General features: G+C 31.9%; 1 protein-coding gene and 1 long non-coding RNA gene across 3 annotated transcripts in view; one reads left to right on the forward strand and one right to left on the reverse strand.

Moving 5' to 3' along the window:
* LOC145247491 (uncharacterized) overlaps positions 1 to 17868 on the forward strand; it is a 534006-nt gene that overhangs the window by 140152 nt on the left and 375986 nt on the right. The gene's annotated exons all lie outside the window — the stretch shown is intronic.
* Positions 1 to 17868, reverse strand: part of LOC145247487 (ras-related protein Rab-5B-like) — a 107139-nt gene that overhangs the window by 35790 nt on the left and 53481 nt on the right. For both annotated transcript variants that reach the window (XM_080109295.1, XM_080109296.1), the window contains exon 2: positions 11706 to 11942. In XM_080109295.1, coding sequence (XP_079965421.1) covers positions 11706 to 11868 — 163 coding nt within the window. In that variant the 5' untranslated portion in view covers positions 11869 to 11942. The remainder of the gene's footprint in view (positions 1 to 11705; positions 11943 to 17868) is intronic.

Consider the following 17868-nt stretch of genomic DNA (forward strand, 5'->3'; position numbering starts at 1 on the left):
AAACCCATGTGATTTTTTTTTTATGGAGGTCACCACTTATCAAGGCCCAGAAGCCACTTGGGGATAAGGGTTATCGCATGTACAGTAATCAATGGGATAGTATCGTAGTAATCGTTCGTATTGGAGAGTTGATAAAGTGTCTTACTTAAAGGGGCGATTCATCAGGAATTTGTTTATATTGGACTTGAAAACATCCAAGCTGTAGTCAGGTGGGAAACAGGCAAATGGAAGAGAGTTCCACAGGCATGCACTTCTAAGAAAGAAGCTTTGTTCATGGAATCTATGTTTTGATTTAGGCACAGATAAAGAGTGGGGAAAATTACTGACAGTGGTTTCAACTAGACGGGTGTTTTTCGTGAAAGATTGGCGAGAGGGGGGCAGAGATTGGAGCTCGGACGAGCACTAGCCATGGAAATAATGATAAAACAAAGACAGGCTCGCAACGTCTCTTCTGTGGGAGATAGGGTGCAGGGAAGAGAAAAGGGGGCATCCCTCACTAAATCAAATGAACCAATGAAGGGGGTGGGGGGTTATGTGTCCAACATGGTATCCGTGTTTTTTTTTTCTTCTGTTACTGAGCATTCATGCAAACACTATGAAGTACCTTGGGACTAAAAATGGTAACAAGTCCTTGTTGTGTTCGCTAACACTGTCTATTTAAAGTTGGCTTTTTTTTTTTTTTATTCTCTCCATAGTTCAGAAATACCCTATTGGAGGGAGCAACTAGTTTGGATATGCGAGATGCAATTGAGAGACTATCTAAATTTATATAAAATCCATATTGCAATAAGTTTTAGAAAGGTAATTTACACAAAATGAAAAATACTATAAATCTAAAGCTGCTTAGTTACATGGTCAAATTTTCAAGATGTTAGTTTTTATATCCACCTGTGATGTAAGTTACAAAATCTGAGGACATGGGTCTTACACTCCTAAATTTGTAAATGATTTGACAACCCTTAAAATATATATATATATATATATATATATACTTCAATTTTTTTAGCTCTACAAAAAGAGATTTTTAATTCATGAAAAATTAGTCATTTTAATATTTCTTCACTTTTTAAACTCGTATTATGAAAATATTTAAAACTCATTTAAAATTTTACTTTTCCAATCACTAATATTTTCTTTTGCCGCAAAGTGACTAAAAATTATTTTTATTTCTATTGCAATCACCTAAATTGTGAGTGATATTGGGTTTTGTCAATACTCTTGAATATTTTTTTCCTTTTACTTACACCTTATTGCAAACAGGGTACCTAATGGATTGGTATGCCCGAGCTGTGGAGATGAGCTCCCATTGATCTAAAAAGTAGCTCATGAAGGCTCTGCAACTATCACCTCTGCTAATTAAATTTCTGGCGTGTTTCCAACATGGTGCTCATTCTCATCGAAAGTAATGGATCTCGCAACATGCTGAAGGAACACAATGCAAAAAATGATCCGATCTTTCCTGTCTTGAGAAAGCAATATCATCTCAAATGGAACAAGCAGCAGCTGTAGACAATTTGCGAAATCTATATCAGCTCCTGAAGACGGCTACTTTTGTTGCTGGTCGTGTAAGAGAAATCTTGTTCAATAGAGCCGTTATCACAAATCCGGCAAAAGATCCCAACGTTGGCATCCGAACTGTTAAACCATGACCTGCCTATGCAGAGTCTTCTTTCTAATAAAAAAAACACGATTCCTTATGAATGGGATGGAGATGTCTCCACAGTCTGTAAATTGCAGAAGTCATAAAGAAACTTAAAAATAAAAAGCCGCTGGTAAAGATGGGTTGCCAGCTCAGATTTATAAGCACTGCCCAGAAACTAATGAACTGGCTCCAAATTTTCAATTCCAGATGGAACACCAAACAAATTCCCAATGATTAAGGCGACTCGATTCTGCTCCCTTTCTCCAAAAATACTGACAGGCGAGTCTACAACTACAAGAAAACTAGCCTAATTGATGTTGCATTGAAAAGTTTTGCAATTATCCTCCTTCGACGCTTTCAGTGTGATGAGCACACTGAGGGTTGTACCGATCAAACTTCCACGTTATGCAGAGTATTAGAGCAACTATAAAAAGTCAACCAGCATCTGCTTCGTTAATTTTGTAGAAGCATTCAACGCCATTGATTGTGAATGCCCGTAGAAGATTACAAAGTATGATGGGATCCCTACAAAAATGTTCATCTTAACAAAACAAGACCAAGGTATACTGGTATGGCAAGGATTCTGATTTCTTCATTATCCGATCTGGTATTAGTCAAGTTTCATTTTTTTTTCACCAGTTCTTTTTTTCAACTGTTCTTTTTTACAGGGCGAGCCCTGCTTTCTGTCAGCTTCATAATCGCCTTTGGTCATGAAAAGAAATCCAGCTAATGACCAAATGCCACATCTACCAGGCTCTCGTTCACATGATCCTTCTGTATGGATGGGAAACTGGTCCCTGCGAGTAGGCAACATTTAAAGGCTAGAAATCTTAAATCAGTGGCGTTTTTGAAAGCATTCTTGGAATTTGTATCTGACCATGTCCCAAATGTCACAATCCACACATGTTGTAAATTTCCTAGACTTCAACTACTTATCAGGAGGCTTCAATAGTTTGGGCACACATTTTGTTTTCCATCAACTTCACAAGGCAATAGCACTAACATCGCTACCAGGATGACACAAGAGTGGTGATCAACTGAGTATGTCGTTTGCAATAGTCAAGCTGATTTGGAAGCTACGACCGGCTCTCGTGTTTTGTGTGCGATGATGTAATCATGAATGACTAAAATATGTTGTGGAGTCAGCAGCGGGCGGACCTGGATGAACTGTGCCAAATTCATTAGAGTCAGCTCAAGCCACTCCAGATGAATGCTGTCACAAATAATATTACTTATTGCAAAAATGAGGTGCACAAATTAAACCTAAGCTTAAAACATAGGTGTAATTAGTGCTTCACAAATCTATATCTATAGAAGTGAAATTGTCTGTGTGTACATTTCCCTAACTAACTACTGTTTTCAGTCTACAGACTAGAGATTTGACATAAGGAGTATTGAGATTTGGGAAAATAATTGGTTTTTGGCCAGAAATTTGGCTTTCAAGGTGTCAAAGTTCAACGATTTGACCTTTGAAAAACTCTACCAAACTCTTCTGCCATTTTTAGGTTTAAACACTTGAAATTTTGAATGTAGGTTACTTGGACATGGATCAAACTTTAATTTGATTTGAGCCCAAAAAATGTTATGGGGTCAAAGTTAAAGAAAATTTGACCTCTGCACTCTCTACCAAATTACTCAGCCAATTTTTTGTCTAAATATTTGAAATTTTACATAAAGTGTATTCAGACATAGGGCAAGCTTTTTAATCGGTTTTTGGCCGAAAATTTAGCTGCCAAGGGGTCAAAGTTCAAAAGATTTGATCTTTGAAGTCTTTAGCAAACTATTCAGCCAATTTTGGGTCTAAACATTTGAAATTTTACATAAAGGGTATTCAGACATGCATCAAGCTTTTTAATCAGTTTTTGTGCGGAAATGTGGCTGCCAATAGGTCAAAGTTGAAAGAGTTGACCTTTGCAGACTCTACCAAACTCCTCTGCCAATTTTGTGTTTAAACATTTGAAATTTTAGATGTAGGTTACCTGGACAAAAGTCAAACTTTTTAATATATATATATATATATATATATGCACATAAAGTTATGAACAGTACATAGAGGCCAAGCAAAGCCGGGCTGTACTGCTAGTAAATAAAATTAATAGTTTGTTTCAAGTGCATTATTATCAGAGTTATGAAGTCAAAAGTAGTAATGGGACGATTCCAAAATTTTTCTACAATTCCACTACAATTACTGATTCTCTTCTAAATTCTCCATTCAGATTCTTTTTAAATTTCTAAATATTTGTAAATTTGTTGCTTTTTCATTTTCAAAGTACCATAACACACCCATGTAATGTCTGCACATATTTTTGTAAATAAAAATAAACTTGGAAAGCAATGGGGGTATATATTAGATTAGGTGATCTTTCTAAATATTTTCAAATGTTTTCCTTGTAATTGATTGAAATTAGTAAAGCAACTAAGTTTATTTCTCTTTCAAAAGGAAACCATTATTTTACTAAGTGCTATTTGAATTTTTTCATAAATTGAAAATAGCCAACAATTGGTATACAAAATAAGAATGTGTAGAAACAGAATAGTTTACAAAGCCCCTCCCCATGTTAATCAATTTCTAAATAATATTTAAAATACCATTCTTAATATGAGAAGGACAGGGCAGGTGTGCTTTATTAACCATTCTGTACCTTCCCTGTAGCAAGGAAGGTCATGATTTTATCGTAATTATATAGATTTGGTCGGTTATTGCTACCATCAATAATTTTAGGAAAATTAGGAAATCAGAAATTATGCACCAGCAAATTTTGGCCAGGTAGGAAAATTAGGCAAATATGTAATAAATATCGATTGAAAATAGATTTTGACCATTCTTGGGAGATCGTTTTAAATAGAGGATAAGCTCCTTTCCTTAATATTTAAAAATATTTACTGTTTTAAAGCAAATAAAAATCAATTTTTTTAAAAATCTTTGTTCTAAGAACATGTTTCTTGTATTATCTTTTCTAATTATTGCATTAATAAAATAGTAAATTAAAATCCTATTATGAGATTAAATCCACAGTAATGCATGTCAATATTTTTGTAAACAAGTGTGCCATTTTTATATTTTGTTTATAGTTAAAAAAAAAAAAAAAAAAAAAAAAAAAAATCAGTTACTTCATGACTTTTCAAAATTTGAAAGTAATTTGGAAGTATTTAAACTATCCAATGTCAATTAAACTGGCTTGAAAATTCTTAGCAAATCCTCATGTACTAAAAGATTAAAAGCTCTGGTCTTGGAATCTATTTACATCCAATAATTTTATAATAACTGCTTATTTCCAGGCATTTTCAACTTTCTAGAGATGTTCACTAAATTTTTTTTGTTCCCCACCAAGTCTGACTGGCAAAGCCATAAAACTATGCCACCTTAAAAAGTAAACTCTCCATAAAAAAAAAAAAAAATGCATAAAACAATTTTTAGTTTAGCTAGAATGTTTCATTAAATCTATAGGCGAAACTAATGCCTCACTTCAAATTTGTAAATTTGATTTTTTTATGCTTTTTTTTCCCTAAGTGATCCATAACAATACTTATATAGTTCTTATATAGTAAAAAGAATATATCTAATTTTACAAAAATACATTAAAACATAAGTTTAAATACAGGGCTCTACATTGCGAGTGAAAGTCATATTTGCGAGTGATTTTTCAAAGTGGCGACTAAAAATAATGAAACGTTCATCTTTTGGCGATTGTATTTTTCACTGACAATCTTCCAAGGTTCACTACTGAGTGAAAAATATCTTCAGTTTTTTTTTTTTTTTTTTTTTTTTTTTTTTTTAAATAAAACGAACAAAGTTAAATTATTTAAACAATAAAAATTTAATAAAATATACTTTTCATGAAGGCTGTTAAAATTTCTGAAAAAATTAGAATGTTTATACCTTCAAATAACATAAAATTTGTTGTATATTAAGAATTACACTTATTTAAAAAAAAATAAAATAATAAAAAAAAAAAGATGTACATACTCATCACAAAACGAAGAATAATCAATATTTTGAAAATTATTTTTGAAATTCGAAATTAAGCTAAATTTTTTTCTGATTCTCCAAAAAGTTCTGATTTTTCCTATTCCAATTAATTGTCTCAACACTAGTCAAAAGGTCAGACTTAGAATTTTGCAAAATTCTACGAATCTGAGTTTGCAACTTTTTATTTGAAATTCCTCCAATATTCAGATTGTCGGTTCTTCTAAAATTAAGAAATCCGACTCCGATGCTTTGCATTTTTAGGAGTCTGAACCTCTGACTTTGCAACTCTGGTTACTACATTAAGTCGAACTAGGATATCCATTGTTCTTATTTACAATGCCTCCCCATGGGACAGAGTTAGACACCAGGGTCGTTTTTTAACATGGAAAAAAAGGTACAAAAATAAAAATTGTCTCAGTCGTGAAGGATTTCTCTATTGAAAGAGGACGAGAAATGGAAGTGCCGTATCTGAAGACAGATACTACACTTTGATCTTGGCCAAAAGGCCAAGTTTTTTTTTAATTTTTTATTTTATTTCTTTTTTCTGGATTGACTGCTCTTAAAATAGGTTTTATGTGCTTAAAATTACTTCTTTGATATCTCATTTCGTCCGCCTGTCTATCAGTTGCATTTTTTTTTTTTTTAAACAAAATGGGAGTCACCACTTATCAAAGACAGAGGATAAGGGTTAATGAGTGTACAGTAGTCACAGACAACAGTGTGTTAATAGTTAGTGATGGAAATGGAGGGAGGACAGCTCAACAAGAACTTGTTTGTATTGAACTTGAAGATTACACTGACCACATATTGTAGTTAGCTGGAAAGCAGACCAGTGGAACAGAGTTCCACAGGCGAGCACATCTAGGAAAGAAGCTTTGTTCATGGAATTTGCATTTAGATTTAGCCACAGATAGAGAACGGGAGAAATTGTTGTGGTTGTTGTAGCCAGACGAATGCTTTTAGTGAAGTTTGGCAAGGAGGGACCATAGATTGAAGGCAAGTATTTGCCATGAAAATAATGAGAGCAGAGATATACTTGCAACGTCTCTTCTGTGGGGAAGAGGTTGCAGGGAAGAAAAAAGGGAATCACTTACTAGGTTGCGAAACCTATTTTGAACTTTGTCAAGGCAGGATAGAAAATTCCAAGCAGTCCCCACCCAGATATGGCAACAGGATATATCTGGCTCTTATACAAGTAGAGGATTGTGCCGGGAGTTAGATACCTTCTGGAGTGGTGAAATGACGCACTCATTTTTCCGGTGACATTGGAAACAGATTTTATGTAAATCTTCCATTTCAAGTCATGAGTGAAGGTCAGACACAGTTTGTAAAACAGGGAGCCTCTTTTAGACAAGAGCCATTCATATTAATAGCGGCCAAGTGAGGATCAGAGCGTTTATGGTGAAAAAATAAAAAACTTGGTTTGGGATGCATTAAAATTAACCAGACACTTTACTCCATTGCACCACATGCTCAAAGTCTGACGAAAAAGATCTTGGTCGTTGTTGGTTTTGAAATGTTGCCATAGACCGTAGTGTCACCCGCGTATATATCGATGAACAAACTTAAAATGTAATTTGGGAGATCATTGATGAAGATAAGGAAGAGAGTTGGACCCAGGATGGATCTTTGAGGCACTCCAGCATTGATACTTTGAGCTTCAGACTTTTGACCATCGATGACTACTTGTATAAACTTATCGGAGAGAAAAGATTTGATAGCTGAGAAGACATTTTCAGATTTTCCCTAGCTAGAAATCTTGAAGTAAATGTTTATGTCAAACCCTATCACAATGCCTTTGATATATCAAGAGCTATCACTTCTAAAAAGGAAACATCCATCAGTAGCTCCACTGATCTCAAGTGAAATTACAGCCAATACATCAGCTATAGATCTTGCCAGATGGAAACCATATTGCTTGTCACAGAGTAAGTTGTTTTTGCTGAGGTGGTTGAAAATTTCTATTTAACAGATTCAAACAACTTACTCATGATACACAGAAGACCAATTGCTCTGTACGGAGATGCAGAAGACCGATCTCCACTATTCTTAAATATTGGACAAACTAATGAGGTTTTCCAAGGTGTTGAAAAGCATTTCTCCTTATTGATTGAACAGCTTTGCAAGAATGAGTGCTAGTTCCGGTTACAGCTCTGAGTATTATAACTAGAATATTGTTAGAGCCAGTTGCTTTGCTGATATCAAGGTTCTTGAGTTTGGCAATATCACGAACAGATATATGAATGTCACTTATTTCAAAATATCGAAAATCTTAACTACTTTTAAAAATCGAGAATACTGCATTAATATTGAATAAATTCTCAACAAATGAAGGGTGTCATAATTAGAAATTGAAACCAAAACCTCAAGACTAAATGGACTATCTTAAAAATAGAACTTAAAACATTATGTTTCTGAATTTTTTGAGATGAGAATTGGTTATTCGTATTATTTAGATCCATCGGACTATTGTTCTCATCTTGAGTGTGATTTTCACGTTTCGATCGATGTAACCTCCGACCATCTTCAGATGTATCGGGAACTCGGAATGTTTTTGTTGAACTCGATATTTGGACAGAATTTTAAGCAGAACTTACTTCACAGGGGGTAGCATGTTTTTGTTCTGTTAGCCATGACTGGATAGAGGTCCTAAGTAATTTTCAATTGTATTTTTCGGTCACCCACGCTGAGGATTGAACCTTCAACCTTCAGGAGAAGGTCACTTTTTAAAATTGATTTTTCTCAAGTACTTTAACCACTGCACCACAGGTCCTTGTCAAGATACACCTGAACAAGGTCAAAGATTACATTGACCGAAACATTGTGAAATCATACTCAAGATGAGAACAGTAGTCTGATGAATCTAAATAATTAAAACATTACCGTAACAATATTTATAGCTTTAGTGCAATGTTATAGATGTATGCTTTATCAGGTTTCAAAACACTAATTCAAACAAACAAAAATAAATAATTGGGTAAACATTAATAGTGCAAAACAATTTTGCTCTAACTTTATTTTTTCTAACTATGCCGTACAGACAAATACAGCTAGGTTACTTTTCTGGAGTTGAAGATTGATAACTTTTAGTTTATTCGGACTACTATTTCACGTTTCAGTCGAGGTAACCTCCAACTTTCAGGTGCATGTTGCCGAACTCAAATCTGCACAAAATTTCAAACGTAACCCTTTATTTAATCCATGCAATTTTATTTCAAGTATCACCCGCACAGAGTATAGAACTTTCTAGTTTACACAAAAAGTAAAACATAAAAATTTCAATTTCATTGTACCCTCCTCCATCTCTCGGGTCTCTTGTATTAACTTCCTTATTATATGGAAATGGATTTAGACTCCCAAGAAGGGCTAGTAGAAATTGTTTCCTTGGATCCCAGATAAAAATGAAGATACAAAGTGATTAACTAGAGGCAAAAGGCAATTTTTATTTGTAAAAACTAAAACATTGCTAAACTATTTCCTCATTTCAATATTTTTGAACAGCATGATTGATCCAGATCCATTGATAGGGAGGGGTAGTGCGAATTAAAGTTTCATAAAAAAAAAAGAAAAAAAAAGAAAAGCATGCCTAGATGAAATAAATTTTCATGTCTCATCTCAGTTTTGAAAAGAAAAAAAAAACAAAAAAAAAAAAAAACTTGTGATGTAAAAATGAGTGAATCTTCTTTGTATGCTATGTAACCATGACGGCAAAACTTTGACAGTTTATTCCTATAAGGTAGACTGCAACAATGAACATTCTGCCATAGTCCAAATCCCTCCCAGTATATACTTATAAAAATGTAACCAGTACATTAACAGACTAGGTTCAGTTTGTTTACTTTACTGACATTAAATTAATGTCTGAATAGTTTCACGTTCATATGGATAGATCGAATTAAGGTTGAGCATAATAAGGTAACACAAGAATATAGAGAATTTTAATATTTATTAGATACTGTCCTTAAGTATCTTTATACATGGGTTCATCAAAACAACCTGGCATGAGGATAATTCCCCTCACAAGTAAATTGATCAAACAATCAGAATAACAGTTTTCAAAGGCCAAATAGGATCCTATCAGTATGGCTACTTCACATTACTTGCATGGAAGTAAAATGAAAAAAGTACCCATGTAGCCATATTTAAATGCAGGTGTCTTAAAATAATGTTAAAAATGGTATTTTTCATGTAAAGATAAATTAAGTAGAGAATGGAAAATTCCACTTAAAGTTAAAGTTGAAGGTTAGGATTATGTAGCAAAAAAACCCCAAAAAACTAGAATTTGTGCCGCTTGAAATTTGTTGAAATGATCTAATGTAGTTTTGAGTCCTCCTCCTTCACTTTATCGGGATTGGCAAGGGAAGCTGCAGTTCATCCTGACGTACTTGCTGTAAATTACTGCAAGAAGCAAATCAAACCTCAGAGCAATTAAAGAAGTGTTAAGAGGAACCTTTCCAAGATGGCCTCTTGTGGCAATCTTAACTGGTCTCCATGCACCCAGCACTAAATGCTGCATTTTAAAATAATCATGTATAGCTAAACAGAAGTTAGCCTTTCTATAATTACATGTATGCGTCAAATAGTCACCCTTTACACAGGATGAAGATTGCCGTTTGACAGGAATATGACCACATATATGATCATGCTTCTTAGGACTATCAGGGGATGGCAGTAAAGTGAGAAGTGAATGTATCAGACATGGTTTATATCGATGACATTGTATTGCTGGGATAAACTGGGGAGAAGGTGCCTATTGCACTGGACAGGCTGCACTTCATTTGAGTATGTGCATAAACATATCAACGAGTTTCTCTCAACAGAAGGACTGGAAACCGCAGTCTTTGAATGGCACTATTTCATAAGATGTAGAGTTATTTGTGTATTTTGTGCCCATCATCGATCGTCAAGTTGAGGCAGTTAGATACACCTTTGTGAGCTTCCGTTGACTCTTATGAAAGCATAGGAAGATCGCAATATTAAGTGACATATCTACCAATTTCTTACCCACTTGACACATGGCCGATGAAAGTTGCTGATCGGCGAAAGCTGGAAGTCTTTGACTATGACTGCCTCTGGTCTGAAATCTAAGATATAAAGTGAGATTTTTAAAATTGGACTTAAATAGCATTTAAGCTAAAATATCAAGTTTTCATTCTGATCAGCGATTGCTTTTGTCTCATGCTATTGGTATGACAATGATGTACTTTACCAAAGTTCATTTTTTAAATGATCTAGTCCTGCTTGGACAACTGGTAATATGGAGACAGTTTTCAATTATGAAAAAAAAAAAAAACTAGCAAAGAGAATAATTCATTTTTAATTAAAGAATATAAAAAAAGTTGTTCCTCTTACAATTGTCATGAGGGAGAAATGTTGCATGGCCGATGAGAGTTGCTAAATGGCGAAAACTGGAAGTTTTGGACAATGACTGCCTTCATAATCTTGCATTGCAGGCAGCTTGACCATGATTAAGTTCCATTCTCAGCCAACATCTCGATCTAAAATCTTTGCCATCTGTTGCAGTGATGCCTCCAATGGTTTGGCCACATAGCTTGGAGGAGGAGGAGGAGGAGGAGGGGGGGCTAATCTGCAATACAATCTCTTCTACTCCTGAAAAATCTGCACAAACACAAACCATGAAAAATTTCTTGGCCTTTTTTTCCATCATGAAAATGGGAAAGTGATGTAAGACAAGGAAAAAAAGGAAAAGAGAAAAAGATGAAAGAGAAATAAAATCGAATTAGCCCTTATGTATATAAAAAAAATTTTATTCAGTGCTAACATATGGTGTCTTTTTAAAGTACTTGTAACTTAAGATTATATGTATTTATTTGCAGTCCGCAAATAAATACACAAATTACTCATCTCAAAGGATTCCGATAAAAAATAATATATAAGATATGATTTTAATAAAATTAATTAATCTTGAACCAATTTCTAAAAACAAAAAATGAAAACTATTTTCTATCAAATTAGGAGAAACTTGAGACTTTCAAAAAAAAAAAAAAAAAAAAAAACAAAAAAAAAAACAAAAACAAAAAAAAAACGATTCTAATCAAATATAATCACACAAATGAATTTATAAAAACTTACCTCCTATCGTGCTTTCTTGGTATTCATGAAATTGTCCTTTAACAAAACGTAACACCAAACTTGACTTTCCTACAGCAGACTCTCCAAGCAAAACTAATTTAAATTGACATATTTTCCCTTGTGTTGCACCATTTGGTCGTTGGGCGGCTCCTCTACCGGCCATCTTCTTTTATCGGATTTTTTTTTTCTCCTTTTTTCTTTTTAGATTATCACTGCTTTTGCTCTGCAGAAAGGAATCTGGAGAAAAAAAAAAAAAAAAATTTTTTACAACAGGCATGATTAAAATTATCCAAACATACTTTTGTTTCATTTTACTTCAGTTGAAGTTTTCAAAAAATAATCCTGGGGATTAACACTTGATCTCTCTACGAGATCCATAAATATTTTGCTAAGGTGCTCTTTTACATTTCTAACACGGAGTTAGTAAATAAGTTTCTTTTCTCCAAGTGACCGTTTAAATATTGTATACCTTTTTTGTGGCCTCTTGGTCTTACTGGATTCCAGGAGAAATATTCATCTAGTCTGGTGGAGTATCCAACTTAGTACTGTTACTTGAGGTGACATCACTTGGAGAAGGTGCACCATTCATGCTGGTTTATCCATACCGAGATCTTATTTGGGCCATAAATACGTGATTTTGAATATTTAGTCAGGGTTGTAGGGAAAAGTATCCTCAAGCCAGGTTGACCTGACAAACTCCTGTACAGAGAAATCCGAGACATTAGAGAGTGTCGTAGGCATTTAAGTTTTCTCAAGTAGGCATTCAAATGTGAAGTAAAGCGATTTTTCCAATTTTAGTGACCAAAATAGTTTTATAAACAAGGGTTACAGAAAAGTATTCATTCATACACTAATTTGGTCTGTATCATGTAAAATAAAATTTTCAATCACATTAATTGATTTCACTATTTAGTCTGGATATTTCAATTTCTTTTTTTGTCTAAGTTGGAGTTATTATCCTCTCATTAACATGTATTACAACTGTCACTCATTACACTGATAATGAGTCAGTTGTTTAATGGCATATCAACCATTTTTGGGTTATTTAATGCCAAATTCAGTAATTTGAGGAAAAGATTTTATGCTTCAAATTCTTTATATCTTCAAATATTTATTCATGAGGTTCGGTTTGGTTATTTTATTTATGGCATATCAACCTGCTTTAGGTAATGACAAAACCGATAATTTTGGAAGAAAGTTTTATGCTTCAACTTTTCGAATATTTATGGAGTTTGGTTTGATTGTTTTATTGAAGAACATTGTTGCTTTTATTTTTGACTTCACAGAACATGATAGAGGAAAAAAATAACAAATGTTTGCTCATTTTTGGTCAAGAAGCAAGTATCTTCAGACATCCTGATCTGGTAACACCAGATGCCCTAACAGGTATTACCACTATAGGCCTAATGGGGTCTCACCATTTGATGTCTTAGGCCACACCTAAGACCTCATTACACAGAGATCATTTATTTATTAAGATGCATAATTTTCCCTTTCACCGGTTGTTAATGTTAAAGTGTACATTATAATAATAGTATATTTTCCAACATCAGCACATGACTTCGAAATTGTTTTAAAAGAATTCACACACAATTATTTAACTTAGTGAATATTTATTACCCATATATTTCTTTTGATTTACCTTTTTAAAATATTAAAAAGACAATTCAAATACAATTAATAGATAAAATAGGTATTTTTACACGTAAGTGCCTCCATATATTACACATTCAGTGCTATTGTATAGAATGACTTCAGAATTTAGTATGCTGACATTAAGTTTAAAACTAATTACACCCTCCTGGCTTTTTGGGAGGGGTATGACGTCTTGATAACTGCAATCGAGTTGCCACACAAAAAACAGTTTCAAACTGATCAATTTTATACACAATTTCAACGCATACAAAATGAGTAAAACAATTTTCGCAAACTGGATAGCAATTAAAAATAAACACTAAATATTTCCTTTAATATTAATATTCATTGGATAATTTTGTGAGTGTCGGCATTAAATAAGTGCGAAGAGAATTATAAGTACCTGTTTTAATTTATTTATTTTTTTTTTTTTTAAATCATGTATACATAATATACATGCACATATATACACTATTAATCAAATATTTATTAAAATAAAAAAAAATTAAAAAATAGCGTAGAATAAAATTTAAAAATCCTATTTAAATTATTTTATTATGAAATCCATCAATATGCATTTTGGTATCTTCGTAGACATGTCAGTCATCTTTTGTTCTGTTGATAAAATAATTATTTTATAGTCCGTGGAAAGATTTTGATTTCCAAAATCCTATGAAAGAAAAAAGAAATTGGAATCTCCTGGTACATACAGGGTAAAGACAGCTAGAACAAGATACTTATTAAACCAGATATCATCGATGTAAGCATAACTATTGAAATTTATATTCTAATTTTCAATAACTTATTAGATTAATAATCAAATCATGTTAAAATTCATTCATATTTTCATAAAAGCTCTTTAAAAAAGCATAAAAATTTTGTTTTTTGCTGTAAATTTTGATTACACCTTAATATTACTTTGCATTTTTCTTTTTTGTTTTGGTGATTAATGATTTGTTTTTGGAAACTTAAATTATTGTGAATTTAAAAATGACCGTATTTTTTTTTTGTATTTTTTAATAATATTCTCAGATGAAATCCGAAAGATTAGAAGGAATGATACTAATTTTTATTGAATACCCTGTCATAGAAAAAGAAAAAAAAAAAATTGTTTTGCCAGTGTTCACACTAATATATCAAACTTGAAGAAAAATTTTTGTAGGATATTTAAACTATTTTATTACCTCCCACACCTCCATTTCAAAAACAAAATACATCTTAATACCCACCGTGGAAACCCAGTGACCACTTTTACAATTGATAAGAAACAAAGAGAATGGAAACTGAACCATGGCTTTACTTTCGTCAGCCTCATAACTTTTGCTTCCCTTATTTTGTCCTTTAATCTCTACATAATACATAATGTTACTGATGATAGGGGAAAAAATTGCTGTTTTCTAGATCATAATCTAACACTTATTATTGGCTAGTTTTTTTTTTTTTTATCTTAAAATTGTTTTTTAAGCCTCAAAATACTTACTTACAAAATACTTTGGAGTGATTTCTATTTAAAAAGTAGTTTTAAAACAGCTCTAAATGAATAAAGATAAACTTAATATATTCCTAAAACATAAGCTAATGATTACACCCCCAAATAAAAACAAAAATTGTCTTATTTATATAGTAGAATTTTAACATTTTGTAAGGCATCATTCCGATTGTACCCGTAACATACTTTTATTGAATTATTGTGAAAAAAAAAAAAAATGTTTTATTAAAAGAAATTAAGATAAAAGAGAAAGTAGGAGTGGGAGGGGATCAATGAACGAAGCAAAACTTCCTGAGCAACATCAGGTAGATACAGATAGTATTAGTGCACATATTATATTTCTTTGTCAGTCAGTCTGTCTGTTCCACTTTCTTGAAAAATACTGGGCTGATCTGGTTGAAAATTTTGTATGGATATTACTTACAAGGTGCAGTGAACTAAGTATTATGGTATCTGTTCGATGCATGGTTAAGGATTAGTATTTAATACAAAACTGAGCACAAATTTAATCATTAAACCATCAATTTGGCATAAGGTATTTATTCTAAATCAATGGGCTATAACTTTTGCCTGCTTTTTTAATCAGCTTAAAGCCTAATATATATATATATATATATATATATGTGTGTGTGCAGTGTTTGGGCGTTATAGAAATCGATATATTAACAGAACATTCAAATAAGTTTCAATAAAAGTTAAAATTTTTCTAAAAATCTACAGACATTGAGATTTTTCTTCCATTTTTATCAAGTCCATAAAATAATTGAAATATATTGGAATTAAAAGAAATGAAATTCATTTTTAATAATTTTTTTTTTCATTTCATAAACCAAAATTCATATGAATTAAATAACATCCCAGTAAATGGTGTATTAAAAATAATTTTTTATTCATTAAATTTGCCGTTTTACAACTTCCTACAGTAGTTTTTTTTTTTTTTTAACAAAAAGAAAACCCCACTATGTGAACAGTTTTTTTCTTACTTGATCTCATATTGCAAATGTTAATTTTGTCTTTCAGGGTAAAAATTGATAAACATGACTATATTTGAAATTATTTCCAATCAGATGAATACCACTTTCTCTAATATATATATATATATATATATATATATATATATATATATATATATATAAGATCAAATAATGTTATTTTTGTTTTTTAAATGAATAAAATCATTGATTTAAAAGTCTTCATTCTGCAGTTATATTAACCAAAATGTACATTAATTGAATTAAAGAAAAAATGTTTTGTTGACGAGAATGTTGAAAAACAAAGTCCGATGCGCGTTGCAAGGTTAACACATTTTTGAATGAAAGTTGGTCACATGGCAAACGTATTCATAAATTATTTAAATCATTTGTTAATTTTATTTTTATTTCGGACTATTAGTCTCATTTTTTATTAGTTGTTTTTTTTTTTTTTTTTTTTTTTAATCTTTTTATTGGTTCACACAACGTTTCGGCCAACTTCCTCTGGCAACGTTGTGAACCAATAAAAAAAAAAACAAAAAAAACAACAACTAATAAAAGATGAGACTAATAGTCCGAAATAAAAATAAAATTAACATAAAATGCTCATCTCAAAATAAAAATTCCAATTAAGGAATAATATATATATATAAAATCATTTATTTAAAAATCTGAAACTTTCAACATAAAACATCTTTTTTCAAAGACTTTCTCAACTTTCTTCTGCTAATGAATTTTTTTTTTGTTTAATTTATTTTAAATCTTGTACAAGAAGGATTAAAAAAAAAAAAAAAAAAAAGTCTATACTTTTGAGAAGGAGGTTTTATCACGCCAAAAAAAAAAAAATGAAATAAACATTTTATTAAAATAAATAAAAACAAAACCCACAATATTGTTTGGCTTTCAAAGATTTTTCTAAATTGGTATTCAAAATAAGCCCTTCAGTATGGTTACCCCACACTAGCTCATACGAGAAATGGTGTACCTGGTGCATGTGGATGTTACCTCAAGTAACATAATAGCAATAAACTGAAAACTCCAACAGACAAGATTAATTTTTGTCCTGGAATTTGGCAAGATCGATAAACCACAAAAAAAAAAAAAAAAAAAAAAAAAAAAAAAATACAACTGTTAACTCAACGTTTGAATGGTGAAGGAGGACTTTAATAAAACATGTGGATATGTATCTTGTATAGAGATACAATGTTTATTTCAGGAAGGACCCCCCCCCATCCCCTGATTTCTGAGAACTTGGACATTTGATTGCAAATCTCGATCTGTAAATAAAGTTCAAATTTTTTTTTTTTTTTTTAAATTTGCCACAATACACGTGAGGTTTGGCTGTACGGCAGTAGTATATTTTTAAAAATGTCCAAATGATTTGGTTTTAAACGTGAAATATTATGCAGAAAAGGTTTTTCTTGTTTGTATTTAAAATTTTATGGCAACTTAAAGTATTTTTTTTAAATTCACGATTTCTGATTATTTTATTTCCCAAAATTTTTTGTCTTACTGAAACAAAGCAAATACAAAATATTACATAAGTTTCAGTTTTGTAATTTATAATTATTTATCATAAATATTTTGATTGAACAAGAAAAATTGATACAAGATTATTAATAACTAATCAGACCTGATTAAATTCAGAATCGCCATCCGCAGAATTAATCAACCAGAAGGGCTCGTTTCACTGAAAATGCAAACGTAATTTATCCATGATATAGAAAATATTTGTAAGTAAAACCGTGGATTATAGTAAAATGAAAATCAAATAAGGAAATAAAAATGGCTAAATAAGGAGATGTCCTTTTGCAAAGAAATAGGTAGTTAACCTTTGGCTGCTGATCACATAATGCAAACAGCGTACACCCTAGGAAAGTTGAACCCGCTTCTTCCAAAGGAGAAAGTTTCATGGGAATATCAAATTCACAAGCGGTCCTCAGCTGCATGTATATCCTTGTCATGGGAGATGATAATTTTAGTTTTATGCAGTTCTTGCAGGAAAGCATTGACATTCTCCTATATACAGCACCTGGTATTTCCAAATAGTCATCCATTTGGTACTGAC

This window comes from Euprymna scolopes, chromosome 25 (genome assembly GCF_053919585.1).
Source record: "Euprymna scolopes isolate OS-2025 chromosome 25, ASM5391958v1, whole genome shotgun sequence".
NCBI classification, from domain to species: Eukaryota; Metazoa; Mollusca; class Cephalopoda; order Sepiida; family Sepiolidae; genus Euprymna; species Euprymna scolopes.